Genomic DNA, 25,892 nt, shown 5'->3' on the forward strand with positions numbered 1-25,892 from the left:
CCCTTTGTGTGCAAGTAGCAATGTGATCCATTTTTTAATATAAAAATATGGATTATATCACCTTCAATATACTTTATTTGCATGAATTAAACATCAGTTCTTTTAAACAGTCTCCAACAGACAGAAGAAGTTAAATGAGCCAACCATAAATACAAAAGATGGAAGTTAAAGTTTTTTTTAATGTCTTCTTTTCTTTTCTTTTTTTTTTTGTTTTGGGGTGAAATACATTTTTATCTCATTAGCAATATGCACATTAAGCACTGGCTTCAGCATTGTGATGGCTTCTGCTTGATCTTTCCTTGTTGAGTCTTCTCAGTTTAGATTCACATAGGTATTTCTCCTAACCCAGTTGACAAACTGCTGGTGCTAGATTCAATTTTTATGATTTTGAAAAGTGAGATTGATGTTGATTGATTGATTGATTGATGATTATATGGGGATAATCCGCTACAAACCACATGGTTTTTGGGGGAAAAAACAAAACACAGACATCTATAATACTATAACTTTTTTCTACATTATATTTCTCAGCCATAGGGTAAATTATGCATCTTCTATCAGTTTGGAGAAACTGTTACTGCGTAATGGCCAAAGCCTACCCAGTGTATTGATTTAGCACGGTGATGGGGATGTTACACCAGACCTGCACAGTTGCCTGAAACAATGCAGACCCTCTGGCCAATCAAAATCAAGCCTTCACTCTGGTTGTGGTAAAAACAAAATATAGACCACGATGCTGCGAAAAGTCAATGCTGCGATTAACTCTGCAAAGTGTCAAAGTTAGTCCATTCCAAGTCATAATGTAGCAAAGTGAATGTGTGTTAGGGAGAAGTGGCAGCAATCCCTCAGTGTGATCCACTGTGCGATTGGTTGTGAAGTGAGTGATGATGATGACCTTTCCTCTGTGTGCAGTGCAGTGTGAGAGTAATGCCCCTCACTTTATCAACTTATCTGTGTGTTTCTTTCTCCCATTCCCTTCTCATCACTTGACAAATGTAAATGAGGAAATGACCTATATGCCTGCCTCACACTTCTCTGTGGAAGACGAAGAAATTGGATTTTCCCATAGTCTTGCAGTTCTGGCAGCTTTTGTGTGTGGATAAGTAAAGAAAACACTGACTGTTTCAATGTAGCATTCTATATGGGGCCTTTTTTGTAGATGAATTATTCCAAAATAATCCAGCCAATCAGCAGGTGGCGGATAAGTGTCTCCACTCTATGGCTGAAAAGGGACAGTTTTGTGCAATAATTTTATTACCATCAGGCACAGATGGTTGGTTGTTGTGTTCTCTCAGAGGAAACACGACATTGCTCCAGCAGCAAACACAAATAGCACACACAAGAACAAAAGCAAGTTTTATGCTGCAACCTAAGCATTTAGCTAGTGCATCAATAGCAATGCAGATATTGCAACTGTGGCACTGTAATTAAATGCCCCCCACGTGAAGTCATATGTGAGCAGTCGGAGCTGAAATGCAATCACAGCACTTTTGTTATGCCCTTTCATTCACATAGTAAATGCAAAAGAAGCCCTTTACATTGCAGCAATACAATGGTTCATTTCAGGCTAAGATTATCTCCCAGGCCCTGATGACCCACCCATAGCACAATGAAGACAATAAGTTACTTTAGGCTTTTCCTACTGTAGATGATAAGAGGTGGTTAATGAAGGTATTACATAGAGGTGAATGACAGTCAATGTATTGGAGGAGCTATAAGAGAAGCTATAAAGGCAGGTGCTGGGAACATTTTTCCGTCATTTTCACTGTTCGAATCTTACAGTTCAGCTCTTGGCATTGTTCCCACCTTTCATAATACCCAGGTTTCTATTGTAGAGATGTTCAAAACAAGGTCACTGGTGCAATTAACATGCCATTCAAAGCAAGGGCTGTATACTGTACTTCATACTAATCTCGCTATGAAAACCACATTCATGATTTTTATTCATTTCATTTCCGTAGCCTTGCCTTGTGAGTGGGTTGTTTGATTAGTGCAAGGTATGGTGCTGTCAGCAGTCATTTACAGCTGGTACTTTTTTTATTAAATCTTTTTAAAATGTTTTTATGAAATAGTTGAAATTGTTTTGTTTGCATCAAAGGTCACTGTTGCCTACTCACACTACCCACACAAGCTGCATTTTCTTTGGATGCTAATGACCAAGATTGCTCCTAATCAGCAAATCTTGTGCAAGAAAAATTGCAGGATCAGTTGTAACCTTGATGTGAATGAGCCGTTGGAACCACACAGTTTGGATCTTGCTTTTCCAACGAGGATCATCTCGGACAGAATAACTGTTTTTGAACCTTCTTCACTTTTTCCGTAAGCGCACTTGTTAAGCAATCATTAACATTAACATTAAGACTGAGGGAATTCTTAATCGAGCTCCACAAATTGGGATCACAGAATTCATTATCTGTGTTGAGCTGCCTTAAGGGAGAGCTGAGATTATTGTAGCTCCAGTGTATCTGATTTAATCCATATTAAGACGTCTTTTGAGGCATATTTAACCAAACATATCTGACCCTCTACATATTAGCATTGACACTATCTGAATCTCTTCTCTGCTGTCCTCTTGTGTTATCTTTTTTTTGTACTCTCCCTTCTTCCTCTCTCTCTCTCTCTCTCTCTATCTGTCTACCTGTCTCTCGCTCTACCTGTTGTTCCTCCCCCTCCCTATTTCTTGCTTTCCTGCTGTGACATTTGTGGGGGTGATTTTAGATGGTTGTCCCATCCCTGAAGAGCAATGTGTCATCAGAGTTACTTCCATCTGAGTGACTGGCCATGAAATGTCAGATGAGAGTACAGGTGGATGAATGGTTGAGAGTTAGAGGCTTGGAGAGACAATCTTTCACTCTGCTGAACCCAAAAGAGCCAAGCGTCATTGGCCTGTGACAGGTTCCCAATAAAAATGGAACTCTACTACCACTTATGGATATTTTTATGAGGCATCATATTTATGGCCACTGTTGTAACACATGTATTTTTCAAAATCGACCTCAGCAGTGGATGTGAAATTGTTAAATATGCTGAAATAAGTCTATTTTCTATATTCTTATATATTCTTTCTATATCCAGTACAGCAGAGTTCTGTGGAACAGTTTGATGCCAGTAGGAATGAATTATTATCATACACTATTATTATTATTTTTTTTTTTTTTTAGTCTGGAGCAGCAATGACATATAACATTGCTTTTGCTTTTGGTGTTAATTCAATATTTGAACTATAGACTTTATTGTACAAGATCATATATTCCAAATTGATTGATCTCAAGCTAATTTAGCATGCAGTATGTGAAGTCTGTCTGTAATGCATAGCAGTAAAATACAATTAATCATTAGCTTGATCATTTTATATGTGAATTTGCATTCACTTGCCAAATCCTAATACAGCATATATTGATATTTTAACTTCATCGTCAAGCCCTAGGCTTTAATTATGGACCACAAATGTTATCTGTCATCTACGGTTTGACAGGTAGTGGCAATCCGTTTTGCCAAAACATCTCATAGCCTGCAAAGCTTAAGACATTAACAAAGTAGTCAACAAAGTAGCTGCAAAGTGTGGTGCAGGCAGATGTTGATTTTCAGAATGAAATGTGTGTGTGTGTATGTGTGTGTGTATGTGTGTGTGTTTGTGTGTGTGTGTGTGTGTGTGTGTAAGCAGTTGCTATAGATAGAAGTTGTAGTAGCTCTCCATGGTGCTGAAAGGTCTTAGCTCTCTCAGCAAACCTGCTGTGAACTGAAGGCAGTGGTAGTGATCCTCCACCAGGATTAAATGTAAGACAAAAAAATGCTTTCTATTCAAAATGGTTTAAAATGGGCACTGAATTTAACAAAAGCTGTTGGTTGTACACTTTCTCTGCCCTGCAACACACAGTAGTGCACACTGTAGTGCCGATCTGGGGAGTGAATGGTGTAAAATGCTTCGCTTTTCTGGAGGATCATCAGCACTGGGCAACAGGGTGGCTGTGGCTCAACAGGTAGAGCTGTTTATTAATCAGAATTAGCAGTTCGATCCTTGGCTGAGTAAGACACTGGAGCCCAAATTGCTCAGTGGTGTGTACTGATGAGTGAACCTGCACTGACATGTATCAAGACCTTGCCTGTGTGTGGGCTTGCACAGAAAACAACAGTTGTGGGCGTTTTGACATGTGACACTTGCAGCCCTTGTGTGTATTAATATCTGTCTTTGCTAGTATGACAACTTATTCAAACTCAGATGCAAATAGCTATTATTCTCATTATCAATTAATCAGTTGCTTATTTTCTCAATTAATCATTTCATCTTCAAATGTCTTATTTTATCAGACCAGCAGATTAAAATCCAAAGGTACTCACATTGGAGAAGCTGTAACCAGAGAATGTTTGGGAGTTTTTCTCAAAAAATGACAGATTATAAAAATAGTCAATATAGTTTATCAACTAATCAATTAAGCAATCAGCCATTTTGGCTCTAAATTTTTTTTAAATATGCATTTTTATTAGTAGTTTTAAGTAGTTTTATTGTTTTAGTACAATTATCCACAGTCTAGGTCTCCACTGTTTCTACATTCATATGTTTTTGTTATGACACTTTGTCATGTTTTCATTACACCATAATAATTAATGATGTTTCTAAAATATGTTTATATTTGTCACACATTTAATCATCCTTAGGGGAACCACACAGTGAGTTTATTTGATCAGGATGTAATTTTTTTTTTTCATTATTATCTGTCTCATGTCATGCTCTTAATGTGAGTAGGCGCAAAAGCACAAACGAAACATGCACACATATCACAAACATGTCACACAACAGCAGACACACAAACCCGCTCACTAATACTGAACGCACTGCCACCACCAGTAGGTGATCTCCGAGGGGGGGGGGGTCAATCAACCGCAAGGGACTGTGGTCCAAACAGAATCACTTAGCCTGTGTCTGAAGGGAACGGAGGAAAATTGCAGAGGAATCACATGGGATTTGGTCTGTAAACGGAAACCCAGCCCTCAACACTTCATATGTCGCTGTCCTGCCTCCCTCTCCCTCTCTCCCTCCCTCCTGCCCTCCCTTTTTTAATAGAAGCCTCCTATCCTTCCGATATCAATATGGCGTTATGATCTTGCTGCACATACATAAAAGCAGTTTATGATCCCCAAAGTGAAAACAAATTCCAGCAACTAATATTTGCTCCGTGACTCAGCTCAGAACAGTTAATCTCAATCTTATTGTGCAGATGGTTTTTAGTATGCCAATACAATAAAAAGACTATGAGAATTTTATTTTTTTTTGCAAAGCATATATCATTTGCATAAAGAGTGTCTGTGTATACTACCTTTTGATTGGCCACTTTCATACTTGTTTTGTGTTAAACCCATATGCTGGCTGGGTTTATCAGTGTGAATTTAAGGGGTTGAGCTGTGCTCTCCCAACCTGACATGACATGACCTGCCATCATCACAAATCTGTGTGTCTGTCAGAGCTCAGGCCATCTCTGATAAGCCCATCCATCACACATACCCTCACAAGAGCACTCAGTCCTACTCGATAACCTCCCATCTATCCTTCCTAGACTTTATTAATCTAACCCGCAGAGACCCGGCCATCCTGTGATGGGATGTGACAACCCTGACCGAGGACTGACCTGCCCACCTGACCTGGGTGTTTGTGTTTGTTTGCGTTTGTGTGTGTGTGTGTGTGTGTGTGTGTGTGTGTGTGTGTGTGTGTGTGTGTGTGTGTGGGTGGGTGGGTGGGTGGGTGGGTGGGTGGGTGTGTGTGTGTGTGTGTGCGCATATAGAAACATATATAACATAAAGCAAACTCATGGTTGTGTGTGAGTGGAGGAGAGGGCAGTGGTTTATGGAGAGAGAAAAAAAAAAAACCCATTGCACTGCATCTGCGGAAAAAATATCTCACCCTCCAGTGTACCACCTTTAACTGCTTATCCATTGTCTTCCTTTCTGAGACTTTTACCTCCACCTCCACCTCGTTCCACCACCGTCAGTGTTGTCTTGCGAGGTCAGAAATGGCCCCAGCATTAATCCAGACAGGAGGGAGAGAAATTACATCTAACCTCACTTATCACATGCACACACATGCACCACTTATTACGACTTTCTCTTTTTTTAATGTGTGCAAGCCCAGCTTTATCTCTGTGCTATGTATAATGGCTTAAAGATGGTATCAGCACACGACAGACCAGCTTGACTAAATGGGAGCGGCAAATTGACTGTAGTATTAGGAGAGAAGGGCCTCTATCAGACAATCTGATAGGATCCCATTAAAGAACACTTGCAGATGAATATGATTAGCTTTTCATTCCTCCTAATGGAAACATCTTCTGAAGAGGGGAGGAGATGAAATGTTTTGTAGTGATAGGGCCTTTGTACCACTGATGGGATTGTTATTGCCTAATTTGGGTAGAAAGGCCATTAAAGTTCTTGGAAGAGACGATGAATGTTCTCTGTAAGTATATTCTTTGGACCAGCAGTTCACTGTGTGTGGGCAGTGCTTTGGTTTGTTGATGCAAAAACCACCCTCCACTTAAATGGCTTCATATTGGGCTTGTATTTGCCAAAAATCTGTGACTAATGAGTATGAAGTTTCATCTCCTTCTCCAAAATGAACTGAATGGAGTTGTGTGTTTTATGTTACCATTCTGTGTTTTTTTCCATCTCCAGTGGACTGTGACAGAAGTGCTTCATTAGATTCTAAAAGGACTATCATGACGACAACTTCTTAAGCAGATTATTGTTCATTTATGGAGACCCTCCAGGGTACTGTGTGCCGAGTCCTCAAATAACAACCAGTGCTACTCTCTGTGATCTGTCAGTGTGAATGAATTTGATAAGTGCTATTGAGCAACATGTTGCTGGATATCTGCAAGACTTGGAAGTACATTTCAAGTATTGACTGAGTTTTTCTAGCTTTTTAATGTCATCACTGCACAAACAGCCTCATTAGCATTTCATTGCTGTGAAACATGCTGCTTAAACAGGATCCAAAGTAACACAGCAGTACTGACATTCTCTGAAGATTTGTGTTTTTAAATCATTTTCAAGGTTTTGTTTTGCAAGGATTGCGATATATCTAGCAGAAGTTTACCACTCCACATGTGCAGACTGGTGTGTTTGCCTGCATGTGTGTGTGAGAGTCAGTTTTTGCATATGTATGTATGCCTAGCAGCAGTAACAGGTTGATTGACTAGATCCGTGCACTGCCAAGTCCATAGGGGCTTGTAATATACATTACAGATACATCAGGGGACCGATGCCAAATGCTGTTCTATTCTTGCGTTGTTAGTATCCACGTGAAAATGTGTTGCTCCATCTGTCACACACTGGCTTGCAGCACTGATGAAAGATGATTGGAAATAAGGAACCTCCAGACAAAGTTTTTCTTTTTGTTGTTTTGGAAGAAGTATTTTGATCTTTTACTTCAGTAGGAATATCTATACCACCATTTGAAAATTTTTCTGATATTGTTTTGTCGGAAAAAAAAGTAAAAGTACTCATTATGCAGGAAAAACTGGCTCTGTCAATTACGTTCTTGCTTTGCTATTACTGATGCATTAACATATAAGCAGTATTTTAATGCTGTAGCAGGCTGTGCTGTGGGTTATTTTACCAATGTTAGATACTGTTGGTTGATTTAATTTACTGTATAACAACACATTGTGTTTTTTATGCTAATTACAGGTTTTTAAAATTGTCATCTATAAAGTAAATATGAAGTAAAATGCATGGAGTGAAGTAAAAAGTATATTTACCCTCTGTGCTGAAGTGGAGTAAACATATAAAGTAGCATTAATTAAAATATTAAAGTGAAATACACAAAGCTCAGAATTTTGTTTAAAGTGTCACTCTCTTAAATATATCATATTTGAGCCTGTGTATAGTATATGTGTGTGGTTCCATTCATGCATGAGCGTAGCTTAACCTCTGTAATTCCACCTATCTGTACTGACTTCACACTTCACAGTGCAGCTCACTGACACCACTACATCTCTCAGTTTTCACTGTTTCTGACACGCCACATTGCTCTCTACAGGGGTGAGTGTGACGAGGCAGAGAAGAGACAGATTCCCTTGCAACATTTTGTCGCTGTCTTCCTGGCTTCGCTTCTGCTGCGACTTTTCCTTTCAGCCTCTGAGGGCCAGCCCAAACTGCAAATTTGCAATAGATATCTTCACAGATGAGTGTGTCCATGAATCATTAACTCATTTGTCTCTTTACACAAGACTGTCTGTAATACGCACCCACTAACTTGTCTAGCACTTTTGCTGTGGGGTAATTGGACAGTTTGAGATGAGAATATTTTGAAGCCATTTCTATGGAGAAGATGTAAGACTTAACAAGGACTGCGCAACAACAATTTACAAAAAAAAGTAGCAACACTGTGATTCCTAGAGTCCACTGGCTGCAGTGAGGCTGGTTTTCTTATGATAAATGAATCTGATGAATATGATGGAAAAGTTGTTGTTTGTAAATTTGAGAGGGTAATTGTTGAGGTTGGAGGAAGACAAAAAGCCATTATTTTAGTTGTGCATTACTGGTTTGTATAACCGAAAGACAAAAACATTTGTGCTCAAAATGCTTCCTTACCTTGACATAAACATGAAAATCTTTCTACAGTCAAGCTTGATATAATTTTATATATATATATATATATATATATATATATATGTATGCTGGATGCTTAATGGCTATTTGTTTCGGGTTTATTTGTAGTCTGGCTTGGAGTCACCTCTAATAAATTCAGTAGAATTTCTTGTTTAGCTGGAAAACAAGAACAAATTACCTGCTCTTTTTATTCATGAATAAGAAATGAACACCATTAGAAATAAAGGTTGCTTTGCCAACTTAAGTTGTGCTCTTTTAGCATTTGAATTTCTTCTCCTCTGTCTTCCGTCTTTTCCCTCCACTGTTGATTCCTGCAGTTTGGCTTCTTCCTTGGAAAATGAGGGATTTATAATATAGTTATTTAGATTGCGTTGTCTGTCTTTGAACCCGAGACGGGATTGCTTTTGACTTGCAAATGTTTCAGATTGAATTGGGCTAAATGACTTTTGGGAAATGTCCCTGGCATTCACCATGCCCTCCTCTCTCTCTTCTTTCTAAAGGTTAATAGTATCTGCTCTCAGTAAATGAGTCAGTGGACTTTACTGTGCCATTCAGTGAGAGAGTGGGTTTGGTAGTCACCTCTCTCTTTCTCTCTTGGGGTGGGATAGAGTTCGCAGGTCAAGCTTTACTCTGGTGGGGATGAACTTGTGCATCATGGAGAAGCCTAAAGAGAAAGATGAAAGCCTTGTGCAAGGAGACTGAATGGGCAGCAAGCTGTGTTTGTATGTGTGTGTCTTTCTGTTTGTGTGATGCGTATGACCTTCAGTCGGCTGTGTGTGCCCACAAGGTTGGGCTACCAAAGATTTTATTCAATGTATAATAGGATGATTCACTAAATGTATTCTCTCTTTCTTCCTGTCACCTCTTGCAGGTACGGAGACATGGTTCCTAAGACGATCGCAGGGAAGATCTTTGGTTCGATCTGCTCTCTGAGTGGGGTGCTGGTAATTGCCCTGCCTGTCCCTGTCATCGTGTCCAACTTTAGCCGCATCTATCACCAGAACCAGAGAGCAGACAAGCGGCGGGCGCAGAAGGTACAGGTGAACACAGTTTTATTTCCCTTCATCTGGGCCCCAGAGGGTTGGACCGCCAGACCTCCAGCCCAGAGGGGAGCTCTGACGTTTCTCTCCCCCAGAGGAAGGGACTCCACAGGGTTCAGATCTTCCCTAAAGCTAATGATGATGTGTGTATAATGCATATTCACTTACATTATATTCACATCAAACAGGAGGTGTGTGATACATATTCAGTGAGTATCACCACATTTTAATGGCCCTCGTCACTTGACATGCATACCTAAACCCTGACCTTCCTATTTTCCCTTTGCACTGCATAAACTGCATAAAGTTTTAGAGGATTATTTCCCTGTTACCCAGAGTCAGACAATACTGATGTCTTCCTTAGGATGTCTCTGTGCAGCTTTAAGAATAATTTGCTAGTTTAGCCAAGTGTAGCTGAATGCCTGAGTTTCAGGCAGCTCCTTCCCAAAGTCAGAAAATTCACTATTAAATTTCTCCAGATATGGATGAACAATCTAAATTAATAACATGTTATAATACACACACACACACACACACACACACACACACACACACACACACACACACACACACACACACACACACACACACACACACACCCCTCCATCTGTCCATTCGTTCCATTCTCAGGAATGCAATATCTCAGTAACGCCTCGAGGGAATTTCATTACATCTGGCATAAACGTTCACTTGGATTCAAGGATAAACTGATTAGATTTTTGGTGGTCAAAGGTGAAAGGTCACGGTGACCTTACAAAACAATTTAACAAAATGTCTAATAGGATAAAATTAAGTGATGAGATTTTAGAGTCGTCACACGTCAACTTCCCTGTGACATCATAATGTTCTTTAAAACACCGCTGGCCATTGGTCAGTGCTGTTAATCAGATTGTGACCTTATTTCCTGCAACTTGGCTGGTTGGCGGAGGCGTACAACCACAATAATTGTAGTTGTAAATAAAACAATATTTGTAAAGGTTTTGTATGTTGTTACTAATTACTTTTTTGTTGATAAATATTCAACTAATGCTTTAGATATAAGTTTTAATCCATAAATAATTGATTCATTAACCATTAATAACTATTAATAAAGCCAATTGTTCCAACTTACAAAGTTGAGAGAGAAAAATAGTTAAAGATACTAAAATATATATACATTGTCCCTATCAGCTTATTATTGTGAGTAATGAGGTTTTATATAAACACAAAATTTTCTGTTAAAGATAAAGTAGGGTTTGTTATTTCACATTTGACTCTACTCACTGATTTTAAATGGGTGGAGCTCAGTTGGAAAAAGATGTCACATTCTTCGTGAACCAATCAAACAACACACAGATTAGCAGATTGTATTATTATTGTTTTATTCAATTAAGATCCACGACCTTAGCTGAACTAAGTCTACGTCTACGTCTGGAAGGACTCTTATTATTATTGAATATCAAAAACCTCTAAGCCAAAGTATCCCTTAACTCCACAACCTAGTCTTAACTCCAGTCTTGACCAAAGACCCAAACCTAAACCCTACAATGCCTGTCAGCCTGTTCTTATGAGGAGAGTTTATCCTTGAAAGTATCATAATGAATAGACACACAGGCACAAATTCATTAATGGATTATGTAAACTTGTGTTTAAACTGTGGAAGGAATAAAGATCCTGTCTTCCTCCGGGTAAATAGCCCACACTTTAGACCTTTAAAGAATCATGTTGTGTGGTGTCCATGAGCCAAACTGGGTAGCAGCATCAGCTGGTGCACATTACAAAACTGGGCTGGTAATCGTAGTTTGAGGGCAGGCCTGACAGTTTTTGTTCTCCTGAGATAGATAGTAGCGTGTTTGTTTGGATCTGGCAGACATGCACACACTGACACATATTTTCAGAGTCCATTCCTCTCTCTCATCACTCTCGCTCACACCTCTCCAAGCGAGGCGCTTTTTTTTCACTTCTTTTACTTATTTCTTTTCTTCTCCCTTCAATTCAGCTCAGCTCTGTCTCCATCCACCCCCCACCCCCACCCCACCCCCCCTCCCATCCTCCCCTCCTCCTCCCTATCTCACCCTCTCTGTGATTACTGCCATCCATCTCTGCACATGCTCTCTGGTTGTAGTTTAAATCTGTTTAAAGTCTTGCAGTTCGACCGTGGCCTGACCGCTGCCCAGTCTTAACTAACCGTAACCTTGTCTGCCAAGCAAGACTCCAGTGTAGCGCGGCCAAGTGTGGGGGAGGTAAAGGAGACACAGAGGAGGACAGAAGGAGGGTTGGAAGGTTTTGGAAAATTATCTAGATTGAAAACAGGTTGGAAGCGATGAGATGTATATTATTGAGTCAGTAAAGAGAGAGGAGAGGAGCAGTGACGAGAAGGCCAGAAGGAAGGAAGGAGAAGAGGAGGCAGTGGGAGAGTGGAAAGGGGGGGAGAGCTGGAGGCGGTGTGTGTCCTAATGCTGTGTTCTTTCCTGAAATAGCTATCACCCAGATGAGGTGCTGGCTGGAAGGAAGGTGTGTGTCTGTCCGTCTGTTTGTGTATGTATGTGCATCTGTTTGAGCGCGTGGATCCACATCCGCGCGCATGTGTGTGTGTGCGCGCGTGCGCACGCATCCACCATACTTCCTGTCACTTAAGGCCTGACCTTCGTCTGTTCTACCTTCTTGTGTGTTCTCCACTGAGCCGCAGTATGGTGCAGTGTCCCACACACACCACTCGGCAGCAGACACACACACCTCCAGAAGTACCAACCAAGTGACCAGTGTAGCATGACAGTGCTGTCGTCATTAACCAGCACTAAATGTCTCCCTCAGGCACTTGAATGCCTCCCTGGCTTGCCCGCAGTGAGGTCAGCGATTTGCTCAAGCACCCATACATCCAATGGAGAGGTTTTCTCCATTTCATAACAACATGACTCAAACGCCTTATTATTACCTTCATAATAATATTCCACCTGGATGCCTTGATCCTTAAGAGAGTTATTACTACGGCAAATCAAGGTCTAAGTGCCAAGGATGATGATAGGTTTGCAAATGTGATATTTTAGAGCATTTAGGAGCGGCAATCTGTGTACCATCTCTGTCTTAAATTAGCCCACAGGATTAAGTGTTGCTTAGCATTTAAGCTTGTGTGCTTAAATTCAGTGGAGCATGTCTTGAATTACATATTGTGCTAGCTTTAGAGTTAGATGCTTTGTAAATGACTTGATTTCGCATCCCATCTGGATGTTAACTAAAGCAGCCTTTCCTTTCCCTGCCTCATTTTATTCTACTGAAGGCAAGGTCGGTCAGTCGGTTCATCGCTTTGGTCCAGACTGAAAGGATAAGTTCTAATGACTTTAGTGATCCCCTGACTTTTGCTTTTGCTTTTAGTAAAATTAGCACCAACTGAAATGGATTTTACTGCCCTTTTTAACTGCTGCTGACATGTGTTCAGCTCGGTGCGCGTTACATTATATTAACTTAATGTTCTTTGACTCTAGGTTGGCAGACAACAGTCTGTCACACCACAAAAGAAGTAACCCCAGGGTAGATGGTGTATGATAGAGCCATTAACATTGTATGGTCCACTTTTCAACTGCTAATGACAACTGATCTGTAATGCTCCACCCATGCATTACTCAGACGTGCCGTCTCCTTCAGTACCCCATTACTACCCTCCACATAACATGTTTTGTTTCTTAATGCTCCATAATCTTAACGATACATGACCCTCTCGCCCATTAAGACAACCATTTAGCAAGTGTCACTGCTCATTTACCATGGCAAAACGTCATTTGCTCAGCATTTATTACCTGCACGTGGTCATATTTCACAGAGAATCAATTCTTCCTCAGATCATTTCTTAGAATAAGGCTATGTTTAACTGAGAGTTAAATAGGATAGCCATTCAAGATTGCCTTTCACAGTACTTTAACAATGACAGGAGAGCAGACAGGAGGAAAGGGAGGGGGACTTACTGAGGAGAGAAAGTGCAGCACTGGTCCCTCAGCATTTTCCAGCCTCCTCTGTTCACCTCCTGTCTTCTCCCCATTTTTATTTCTCTCCCTACATCCTTTGCCCCATCCCTCCCACCCATCCACATCTATCTTTGTTCAGGTCTAATTGTTAGCTGTTCTGGGCTCCCATTACAATTATCCATCCATCTGGGTGGTGGAAGAGAGACAGCCCCTGCTCCATCTCTCTGCACAAAGGAAAGATACATGAGGATGCCACTAGTTGCTGTGTGGCGAGAATGAACACACAGCTGAGACACAGACATATTCTCTATTCTGCCTCCCTATAGTCTTCAGTGTCACTACTTTTGTTCGACAGTGAATTGAACACTGACTTGAATTCCTTCCCTTTTTTTACACATGATCTCATAAAGTGATCCGATACAGTGGCCAATCTGCGGGGGTTTCCTTTTTTCTTGCACCTCAGAGCTTATTTGCATAAAGGTAATAATATCCTCAGGTAGGTCTAATTACAAATTCTGAGTATTACACCTTGAAGAGGGCAAGATTTAAATGGAGAATCACAAAGGGCAAGTGATACAGAAGGATTAGAGGGTTGGTGGGAATGAAAATGAGTTGAACTGATCGGTTTCCCTGGTTCTGTGAATATGTCCTTAAAGCTGGATTTATGCTTCTATGCTTACAGCAAAGGTTTTGATTTTGTAGTTCACTGCTGAAACTTTGGACTTGATGCTTTAATTGTATTCCAGGTAATTCTTCAACTTTTTCAATTTGGAGCTAATTTGTGCAGTCACTGTATTTACGTTGTGATAGGATGACAGTGAGAGTTGCAGTGGGAATAGCTTTGCTAGATGTGTGATAACTGGGCCTTTTTTTGTACTCACCCTGAACAGTCTCTAACTGTGTAAGAAACTTGTACAAGAAAACATAAGCACACAATCCTGTTTCTGCCACCTTAGCCCTGGTGTGTAGTTCCATAAGTCCTCTCAGATGGACTTGATCCCTGGTTTAAAAGGGCAGAACCACCTTAACGCCGTGTTTTCTTTTAACAACAGTGTTACCATTGTTGTGGGCCAACAAAGTCCACGTAGGAGGAGGTTGGGGGGGATGGATGGGACACCAAAACATGACAGATCTTTCCTTGACCACATGGTTATCATTGTAAGCACGATGACGAAGATTCCCTAACCCCAACAAGATACTTATTTTAACCCAAAACCTGATCTTTCCCTAAACCTAGCCAAGCTGTTTTTGTGCCTGAACCTAACAAAACCTTGTTACATAGTAAAATAGATACATTTTTCAACAGTGACTTTTGTTTTGGAGGGTACAGACAAATGGTGACATCACACTGACAGTGGCATCAGATCAGAAAACACTTCTACATATGTGTTACAAACTTAATTCGAATGACTTGTTGTTTTCCTTGTACAACATTCATTATCTGTATCTTGAAATGTGTCATTCCCATTTACACAAACCTGATGGTTCTCACACGGAGGGTTAAACCGTCTTTGTTTGATAGATTTATTCAAGTGTCCTCTATAATTAAAGGAAACACATGATTTTAACTACCCATCAATATAGTGTACAGGGTGGAGTTTATTTGGCTTAAGAGTAGATAATAACTCAGTTGGAGAGCTGCAGAATCTGTTCATATCTCTCATTGTTTGTTTCCCATTATTGTTCCTGCCTCTGTGAAAAATTCAGTTGCCATCTTTATTTTGCCGCCTTTGTCTTTTTCTCACTTTGACTGAAAGTCTGTCTGGGGTTGGACCAGTTGTTGTCCTCAAACTTAGTGAATAGTAAAATTACTGTCTGTTGCGGTTCATGAGCATTGCACTGGCTCCGGGCTGACATGGAAGAAACAAAACAAAACAAAAACAAGTCCCCTTCTCGCCCTCCCTCCCTCCCGCTCCATTTCCTCTAAATCATCTCACTATTGTTTTTAGCCCTCTCTCAGAAAGTTGAAGTCAAAAGGTGGAGATGACTTCTAGCTGAGAGTGTTTTCTCCCTCTGGACGATCAATAAAATCGTCTGCACATTGCAAGAAGACAGACCAGACAGAGAGACGAAGAAATGTTGACAGGAGACTTCACTGAGTGGGGTCAAGAGTTGCGCTGTGAATTATGTCCGTAATGACAAGAAAGAAAAAAAAAAGAAGAAAATAAATAAATAAATATCAGCATCATCACAACAGCTTGCAGAGCAGAGCTGTACTTTTCTCTATAAAGAGGAGGTAATCCAGGCTTAGCTAAGGTATTTTGTCTCTGAGTGGTGTTAGTCCGAGGTTAAGCTGTCTTTACTACAGAGGCAGATATCTGGGGCCAGAGGTGTCAGAGGACTTGATTTCTTCAAAATCAATTCTTGCCATCGTTCACAGTTTCCTGACTTCACTGACTCCCAGATGGATTTTTTAAGAATCAAATTTTCTCCAATTTCTCGCTTCCTTTTTCTCTTTTTCTCTCAGGCTGACTCCTTGTTTCTGTCACTGTCTCTCTCTAGCTTTCTATCCTTGTGTGTGTGTGTGTGTGTGTGTGTGTGTGTATGTATGGGTATGTGTTTTATCATAAAGCAACATACCTCAGAGAAAGTAACTGACTTATTTCCTTGTGGCAGAAATGTCAGCATGTATAAAAGCAACTCTTAGTATGAGTGGCAGCTGCAAAACAAAATGAGGCTCTTCCACAGCTATTTGTGTGTGTGTGTGTGTGTGTGTGTGTCTGTGTCTGTGTGTGTGTCTCTTCAGATGGTCTCCTCTTTCACTTATATGGTTCCAAGGCAGGCCTGAGGCAGAACCTAATCTAGTCTCATAGCTCGATTGCTCCACTTTTTCACTCAGCCAAATCCTATACAGGGAGTGTAACAAAGCTGTAACTCACAAGGTGCCATGAATTTTTTAACTTTTACTTTCAAGCAGAAAAAATTAACTTCTAACAAAACTTCCTGGCAATGCTCAGCGGAGTATGGCATGGGAGCTCAGTGGATATGTGGCGTTTTCTAAATCATTTGAGGGTTTGCCAGTTTAGATCCCTCAGCTGGCAGCACATGGTGTTAAAATGAAGCATTTGTGCTGGCTTCCATCCTATAGCTATAATCTTAAAAGTGTGATTGAGCCTAAATTGTGGAAAGGAAACAAAGAGGGGAAAAAAGGTGTTTGGATCAGTTTTTTAGACCTGTGTGTGTGTGTGTGTGTGTGTGTGTGTGTGTGTGTGTGTGTGTGTGTGTGTGTGTGTGTGTGTGTGTATGAAAACATCTGGACTGTTACAAGTAGTGATACTGAGCATCAAACCAATAACTGGGTGGCAGTTGTTACATTATTATACTTTTTTTGTCAGTGAAAGCATACATCTATATCTGTAAATCACATGTCTTGTGTTAGAGATCATTTGAAAGTTTATATTTTTTGTTAGTTCTCTGTCTACATGGTTGGATAACTTGCTTTCATCCATCAGATCACTTCATTTGAAACCACATTTGCATAAATCAGTGACATAAAGTTCAGTCGTAGGCAGACGGCTAAACTGACTGAGCCTGCTATGCAACACGAGAGCGACAGCTTCCTGTGGTTTCCTTCTGAAGTCTCCTTCTTACAAACATGAACACACGTCTTCTCCTGCATGTTAGCTTGTTCAGCTGCTGAGAAGAAAAGAAGAATTTTAGATATTTCCCCAAAGACAGTTTTTTTTTTCTCCCTTTCAATATTAAAACCTATTTACAATACATTTAAAAAGACGTTCAGATTATTTATGACCGCAGAAAGTGATGTCTAAATGTGATTTTAATTGGACTTTAGGAATACAGTAATATCTGTATTATATTGATCTCCTTTGTGTATTTGTTTATAGAGGGCATATTAGGTTTAAATGCTTAAAGCTGACTCATAAAGCAACTCTCTGTGAACCTGTTACCTAAGCATATTCTATGTGAGGGAAAATATCGCTGTAGTACTGGGAAATCTGTTAATTTTCTGATTACAATCTTATGTAATAGAAATGAGCACTTTAATTTTCATTCTGTGTGCTTTGTCTGTGTGTGTCAATGCCACGTTACCTTCCACATGGTATTCTGTGTATGTGTAGGTGTCAAAGCTGAAAGCTCCTTACACTCCTCTGGCTCAATCTGTCGTGCAGTGGCTCTGCTTGAAAGCACAGATGGGCCTTAGACACAAGCACCCGCATCCCAAAAGCCCTGGGAATCTATCAGAGTGCCGCAGAAGTAGATTCAATCTAGCGGGACATGTTCTTAACGTCCCCTCCATTACCCCTGCGCTGCCTGGCAACCATCGCCACAGTCACAGGCTCCTGTTTATATGGTGACCCCAGAGAGACAATCCCATTGGCTGAGTACAATGCCAGAACATAAAGAAGGGTTATCCCAAAGGCCTGTCGGAGTGCTGCGCCAGCACAAATATACAGTACATAGGTGTTAGAGTGAGAGGGCACAGAGAGAGCGAGGGGAACTTGTCAAGGAGAGCAGGAGGGAGGGAGGGAGGGAGGGAGGGTGAGAGAGGTAAAAAGATGCAGGAGAACAGGAGATGTAAGCAATTTGACAGCAGTTGGGTTTGTGCTCGAGATGCAATGTTATACTTTAACCACTGTGTGTGTTCACATGCACTCCTGTTTATCTCCCCAGCCTCTCTTTAGATTACTAAATTACGGCATGTGCTACCCGCAGGTCAACAAGCATTACCATGTTTTAAATGAAACTCAAGTGGAGGGAATGCGCTTGAATTAGCATACTCTTTCTGAGTAAGGTATTTCTTCTGGCTCTCTGTATGGCTCATATGTATATGTATGGAAATTCAGTGATGAAGATGAGGCGTGCATGCGTTAGCACACATGGAGATATATGCAAACACACATCCTTACACTCAATTAACCCCCCAGCAGCACGTGGGCCCCCTGCTAAACGAGCTGTCTGTCTGCTCATCATTCACACACCTCACATTATCCTTCTTCCAATTTCCCTTCAATGAATCCGTCATTCTATTTTTAAAATGCAGAAAGAGAAGCAACAGAAACACACACACACACACACACACACACACACACACATAGACACCCACATTATAGCTGCTCCCACCCTGACACCCAGCTCTTGACTTTGATGGGAAAATGGTGGGCCTTTGAGAAGTGAGTGACTCAGATTACACTATCCTGTAAAGGCAGTTGTTCTGCCTAACTAAGAGATTTACTGAGAACCACGTTTTTATGTGTATTTCATTGTGAACACAAACTAACGTACTCTCACACACAGACTCACACACATTCACATAACAACTGTGCGTTTCAGTTAGAGCTAAAACCAGGGCGTTGGGGAAGAGTCCGTCCACTGTGTCAAAGCTGCTGATGTATAAAGAGTTCACTCCAAAGACCGGAGTCTTTCCTGTTCTTCCTCGTATTCCTTCGCTTTTCCTGTTCACCTCTGTTGCGGGCTGCCTCGCTGGAGGGATTTGACAGCATGAGAGAAAGAGAAGGAGAGAGAGAGAGAGAGAGTGGACTGTGCACTTACCGTGCTGTACAGGTTTGATAACTAAGGATGCCGACACAAACATAGCGGCTCATGAGTGAAGACGTGGAGTAATATGGGCCTTGACACTTCCATGACTTATTTTGCGAAACAAAACCGCTAACACAGCAGCACAGAAACAGCCCAAATAAATTGAATTCAGGGTTTTAGATGCAGAATGACATTTAGCTGCTTAATTCATACAGGATTTACCTGCTCTACTCCTAGCTGCCTCTCTAACTGATTTTCTACCCAATGAATGTGTTATCGTGTAGTCACCATAAATCATTCATAAGTATCACGGGGGATCAGAGTGAATTTATCACAGGAGATGAGAGTGAATGCTTTAGTAGCACATGTTTGATTTGATCTATAAGATCACAACGAAAGTATCTAGCGTGTGAAAGTGCTGTAGCTCGAACCAGTGGGATGCGTCAGGATGATACCCAGTCATTCTGACATGTGATATGGTATAGGCACTTGCTAACAGGTGGCTTCTGTGGTGTCTTGCTTTTTGCAGAAAGCCCGCTTGGCCAGGATACGAATATCCAAGACGGGAAGCTCCAGTGCCTTCCTCCACAGCAAGCGTAACGGCCTGTTCAACGAAGCTCTAGAGCTCACGGTAAGAAAAGCCTCTGAACCACACTGGGACCACATATGCTTCACATAACACACCCACATTTGTACTGTTTTTTTTTTTTTAAATGATGACCCAGAAAGCCTGACCTCTGCATCTTCCTGGAAAGATGGTTCTGAGGATTTCAGAGCGGGCAATAACCAAGTCACTGAACGCAGGCCTCGCTCGCCCATCCTTTAATTATCAGTTCTTAGAATGCACCCAGCATCCCATCAGAGCAGCTCACTGTGATCTCGTCACTGAGCGGCATTTCTAATGTGAGCATCCCTGAGCGCAGCTGCCCATCTGAGGAACTGGCTTCAGGCAATGCAGCAGGAAATGTAAACACAACTCAAGGATGTTCCAGGCTTCGCCAAAACGTTGTGGTTCACAAGCATTATAGTGGCCCGGGGCTGACACAGTGCAAGAGCAAAAACAAAAACAAGTGCTCCCTCTCCCTCTTGCTTTATGTTCCTCTCTCTCTCTCTCTCTCTCTCTCTTTCTCTCTCTCTCTCTCTCTCTCTCTCTCTCTCTCTCTCTCCCTCACTCCCTCTCGCTTCAATAGCAGTCCTTATACTCAATCTATAGCTGAATAATGCATTAACTTCATATTGATATTGCCTCAAGAAACAATATACTGCAGCAGCTGCAGTGTAGGTTTTATGTAAGTGGTTATGTTTCCATTTATCTTAAATGCAAGCGTCATGAGTAAAGCTTGTCTGAATATGAAATATTGAATGGTGATCTTGCTTTATCCCATGTTTTTTTTTGTTTGTTTGTTTGTTTTAAGTTTTAAAAATATTTATTGACAAAACAGCTTTAATAGACAATCTTGAAAAAGATATATATATTGTTGACGGTATTCCATATAAGATGGTGGTTTATTTTGTTTATTGTAGCATGGACACTGCTTCTTTTAGACACTACAACCAATATGTATGCATGTATTTGTTCAGTAGAACTAACTCATTATCACAGTCACAATTATCTATCATTGAAAATACAATAACAGAACTTTTTTCCTTAACCATATTGTGCAGCGACAGCTCAAAAGTAATTAAGTGCAACATTATCAGTGTTTCAGGACTTTTTTTTTTTTCAGTCTTTGCATAGATACAGTTATTTAAATTCATGAGCAGTCAGTCACCTTAGCTGTCTGCGCAGATAAATGGAACTTTCATTTTCTTTTTGTTTAATATATTTTGTGTGTCATATCACATTCTTTCTATATCAGCTTCAGGACTTTATGTCCAAAGTCAACAGTTAACACTCCATAAGGTCATACATTAAGATGTATGTCATCTCAATAAAATGTTAATTGTTGTCCAGCTTAAGTGTAATGTTAATGCAGCTATTTACTAACAACGTGCACAGCACCATGCAGAGTGACACAGTGTGTTTTGTCGCTCAGCAGATCAAGCTGTTTCCACTCTACAGTATGGTGGCCACCTGGGTGGTGAGCCATAGCCGCCTCCAGACAGACTGCTGATGCGGGCTCGCAGTCACATATATAGAGAAGCACTGAAATAACTCAGCTTAAACACCTGTGTTTTACTGCTGTGTTAGGTACAGATAAGAAGCATGAACACAGGTGAGCGGTCTTGGCTCGGACAAACTGAGTCATCGGAGCAGGAATGTACCCTCTCAGCAAAAGAAGCTTCTGCTTACAGCACCAGCCTCCTGCTTAACAAACAGAAAATTGCTACTACAAATCTTCCAAACATGGCATTTTACTTGCCTTCCGGCAGTGCTGTGGAGCATGCAGGATCAGGGCAGTAGTTTTTGTCCTTGTTTATTTTTTGTTTTGTTTTGTTTCATTTTTTTATATCCAGCTCTATGACAGGTTCTGCTGGGAAAGACTGATGCAACCCATTGAAAGTCTGTATATGTGAAACACTATTGTACTTCTGACAACACCAATGATGGCATTCTGCAATATCCTGAAGAGACATCTTCCCAGGCTCAAGCTAAGGCTATTATTACTAGTATTTATGACAATAATGCAGAGAAATCTTTTTTGAGCACCAGCTTTTCTAGAAAACCATCCTTAGATGTTAGATGTTAGATGTATAAGGGTATTAAATTTCAAATCTTGTTTTATATTGTTCCAGATAATAATAAAAAAGTCTGCTCCAAATATTACCTTGGAAACAAAGTGTGCTTAAAGCAAGTAGATAGCAAAATGTTAAAAGCTTTACAATATAATATTATGTGTCTTGTCTGCACGAAGGAAATGTCATCTACAAGCTTTAACTCTTCCTCAGGGCCTGGCAGTAAAATGATTTATTGGTCTAATAAAGCAAAAAAAAAAACATACGGGCTGAAAAGTAATAGGCAAATGAACTGCTGGGTATTAACAATCAAATGTTGCTTTAGTTATTTTAACTGGTTTCTTTACTTTCTTCCAAGATCCACAACATCCCATAATCCACTTATTCTCTGACTCACCTCACCGCTGAGAGTGTGAGTGAGTTTCGCATCCAAACCACCACAGAACTAGAAATAGCACCCACTTGTTCACACACACACACACACACACACACACACACACACACACACAAATAAACATGTAAACGGACCACGGCATAAAAAATAAGGAATATGGAAAACAAGTCATTAACGAGTCGCCTGTAGCCAGCTTTTGATATAACAGAGATGGAGGCAAAATGTCACAATGGAAATTTTTATATGAACTGTATATACTGTATATCCATTAGGGGCGAGTTGTGCTAGAAGTCTCCCTTCCAGCACAGATCAATGCACTGGCTCCACTGATGATAGCAGACATGCCTCTCAGGGTAAGAATAGTAATGTTCCCTGTGTCTGACTGGCATGACTGCGGCCCTGACGGCTGTCTGTTGTCAACGCACAACTATGAACACCAGTAAAACTCTACCTGTCTGTTTTCCTTTTGTCTCCTTCTCCAACTGAAGCAACTTCCATACAAGATGAACCTTTCTGATCAGGTACTGAGACAGCAGCCGGCCGCACACCTCCCTCATCTGATTAGTGCAGTCCTGAAAGAAAATGTGGCATCGAGCTAATTTTGTGTTTCTGTGTGTGCGTGTTTGTGTTTCTGTTTGTGTGTGTCTGTGCGTCTATGTGTTACAGAGTTCCACTGAGGAGGAGCAGCGGTTAAGTAAGTCTACTTCTCTATTAGAGAGCCAGCACCATCACCTGCTGCACTGTCTGGAGAAGACCACTGTGAGTGTGCACACACACACACACACACACACACACACACACACACACACACATAAACACATTACATGTACATTTGATTTTTCCAGAATCACACCTGAATTTCAGTTGCACAGATTTTAAAATATTAATTTAACTTCAAGATAAAAGCCCAAATTGTGCAATCATCCATACATTTGTCTGTGGCCGTAGCTCATCAGGTGAAAGTAACTGACAGCCAGGCACAATGTGTATAGATCTACAGTGTTTGTATGTGCATGGGTAAGTGCAGCTCACTGTAGCGTGATGTCCGGTACACTGCATTTCCCTTGCAACACGCGCTCATCTGCCTGTATGTGATACAGACGCACTGTGTGTTTCAGCCTGGCAAACGAAAGAATCTGACATGCACCGGTGCACATGCACAAACCCAAACTCTCATTCTTCACTCTACAAATGTGTGGAAATGGACCAAAAGAAGTCCAGTATGAATGTATGTTAAGGGTGCAATAAGAACTTTTTTTTTTTTTTGATCACAGCTGGAATGAGCTGTAAACACAACACTGATATATTATCGCTGATAGCAAACAGTCGCCAACTTACTCATTCAGAAGAGGAGCAACATTTATTGGTTTAGACTCTTAGTTACTCTAGACACTGTTTGTGTCCACCTGATTTTAATTTAAGCCCAATATTCGCTTGTCTTTAAGCTGTTTTTCTCTCCACCAACCCCTGAGGGAATCACCTGACTCTTAGCTAATAAATGCTCCACTAAACTCCCCAGCACCAACTTTGACTGCTGTTTATAGCTGGGCAGATAGAGCACAGTGTGTGTTTGGAGGTTTTCTGCTTAAAACAGCTGCCTGTCATGACCAAAAACAACACAAATGTGAGCGGATGAGCGGGAACCAAAACAGTTGTGGGCCATAAAACCAAAGCACTAAGCTGAAAGACGCTACAAAGCTCTGTAGAGCTGATGAGACGTTTGGATTTGGGTGTTGAGTGGGTTCACACAGAAGTGGACATGTGATCTATTGTTAATGTACAAGTACTGATTATAGAAGCTTTACGAAACTCAGACTATGGATGATTGATTCTGAGCTAAGCTCCAATGTTCGTGTGCATACACTCACACACGCACACACAACGATATAAAAAATAATCACACATTCACGGAGGAGTTATTGACCCAGGCTATGAAGCAGAAAATGACAGTCTATATCAAGCCATACACAGTACATAGTCATAAATATAAATGTTGTAAATGTCACATCTTTTTTATGACTCTCTCCCTGTCTTTTCCCCTGTGCCGGTCTTGTTCTCTTTGTCTTTGTTTGCAGAACCATGAGTTTGTGGATGAGCAGTATTACCAGCAGAGCTACCTGGAGGCGGGGCTGCAAAATTACCCGTCCCGAAGCCCCTCCCTCTCCAGCCAAGACGGCGTGACGGGCACTTGCTGCACCCGCAGAAGCAAGAAGCATCACACCCCTTTACCGAATGCCAGTGCCCCAGCACACATGCAGCCTTTGACACACACGCACACACACCAACAAGGTTTGCAGGAGCTCAGCACCATCCACATCCAGCCCCTCAGCACCAGGTGAGATCAGGATTCCCACAGGTCAGGGCAAAAAGACTTGAATGTCCTTTGTCAGTTTGTGTGTGGTGACAAACACAGTGTGTTTTGTAACAAATTTGTTCCTCATATTTGCTCATTAGCGGTTGTATTCAGCTGAAAGTGAAGAAAACAACTACTGAAAATCAATTTTCTTTCATTATCTGTTCTGTCGTGCAACATCTTTGCAAAAACCTTCTAATGGCTACTGGCTAGGAATAAAGGCTTTCTACCACCAGCTACGATTAGCCTAATTAGCCACCATGTAACTAATGACAAGTGACAACGAGCTGCTAATTTACTGTCAAATTGTCCCCACAACATTAACTGAATGGTCCACTTATTTTTAGTTGTCCATGAATCTGAGAAAGAGTGTTTCATTTCATCAGAATGAGGCATTACAGTAATGTTTAACTTTATTTATTATATATTGTATTTATCCAGGATTCAGCATCACCAGGTTACGAGTTGAAATTTATGCGGCATAAAGGGATTTTTGACAACTGTAACCAGTGAGACCAAATCAAACTCACAGACTTAATACTGTCTGTCCATCAACAGCTTTGTAAAAAAAAAAAACACACACACACACACACACACACCCAGAAGACACAGAGCAACATGAGCATGCCACTGGTGTTGCTTTTCTGGTCATGTGACAAATGTGTGTCAAGTATTTATGCACCTTTCATTGTTGGTTTGGTCCACAAACTCCGGAGGAAAACATGTTGCGTTTGAGAGGCACTCAAATTTCTTCACCAGCAACTGTTTACTCTGACTCACTGTTGTTTGCTAGAAAAGGCTGCAGACCGTTTAATGAGCAGCTGAAGCTGTGTAGAGCTGCAGAGATGCTCAGTGAGTTTGGCACCACGAGCATCCCATTACTATTACACTGGGTCTTTTGGTCAGAATGGTAATGTTCACTTTGTCACAGCACAGCCCTGATGGCTGTCTGTTTTCAGACACCATTAAATCTCCACCTGTCTGTTCTCCATTTATCTCCTTTTCCAACCGAAGCAACTTCCATGCAAGACGAACCTGAGACAGCTGTGGATCTGGCACCACCAGCATCCCATTACTGTTATACTGGGTCAGTTGGTTTGATGGTTATGTCAAAAATATAGTTTAGTGGAGCTTCAAAAAGCCAGATGTAAAACATGAGGATTTTCAGATAAGTCATATTGATCCATTCACACTAATAGTGATTTAATTTAAACACGGGATTTTCTGGGGTTTGTTCACTTTGAAAGGGATTAACTGACGTGATTAAGGGCTCCTCAAAGGAAGTTGTCGAAGGAGAAAGGAGGCTTTTTCATTCACCTTTCCTTCACCACAATTAGTGTGAGACATGAACCTCTGGTCAAAAACCCATCTCCCAAAAGGCTAACTTGTAG

At 40.9% G+C, this 25,892-nt stretch overlaps 1 protein-coding gene across 6 annotated transcripts in view; it reads left to right on the top strand.

The window, feature by feature from the left end:
* kcnd3 (potassium voltage-gated channel, Shal-related subfamily, member 3) overlaps nucleotides 1-25,892 on the top strand; it is a 96,860-nt gene that overhangs the window by 68,079 nt on the left and 2,889 nt on the right. The window contains exons 4-10 of one of the 6 annotated variants that reach the window (XM_071476407.1): nucleotides 9,473-9,641; nucleotides 19,608-19,709; nucleotides 22,421-22,501; nucleotides 22,637-22,669; nucleotides 22,815-22,907; nucleotides 24,224-24,483; nucleotides 25,516-25,588. In XM_071476407.1, the coding sequence (XP_071332508.1) occupies nucleotides 9,473-9,641; nucleotides 19,608-19,709; nucleotides 22,421-22,501; nucleotides 22,637-22,669; nucleotides 22,815-22,907; nucleotides 24,224-24,483; nucleotides 25,516-25,540 (763 nt within the window). In that variant the 3' untranslated portion in view covers nucleotides 25,541-25,588. The remainder of the gene's footprint in view (nucleotides 1-9,472; nucleotides 9,642-19,607; nucleotides 19,710-22,420; nucleotides 22,502-22,636; nucleotides 22,670-22,814; nucleotides 22,908-24,223; nucleotides 24,484-25,515; nucleotides 25,589-25,892) is intronic. The other 5 variants (XM_071476403.1, XM_071476402.1, XM_071476404.1 and 2 more) reach the window with 5 other exon arrangements.

The sequence above is a fragment of the Trachinotus anak genome, unplaced genomic scaffold, assembly GCF_046630095.1.
Source record: "Trachinotus anak isolate AG129_WGS33_773 ecotype Australia unplaced genomic scaffold, CSIRO_AGI_Tana_v1 ptg000004l, whole genome shotgun sequence".
In the NCBI taxonomy this organism is placed as follows: domain Eukaryota; kingdom Metazoa; phylum Chordata; class Actinopteri; order Carangiformes; family Carangidae; genus Trachinotus; species Trachinotus anak.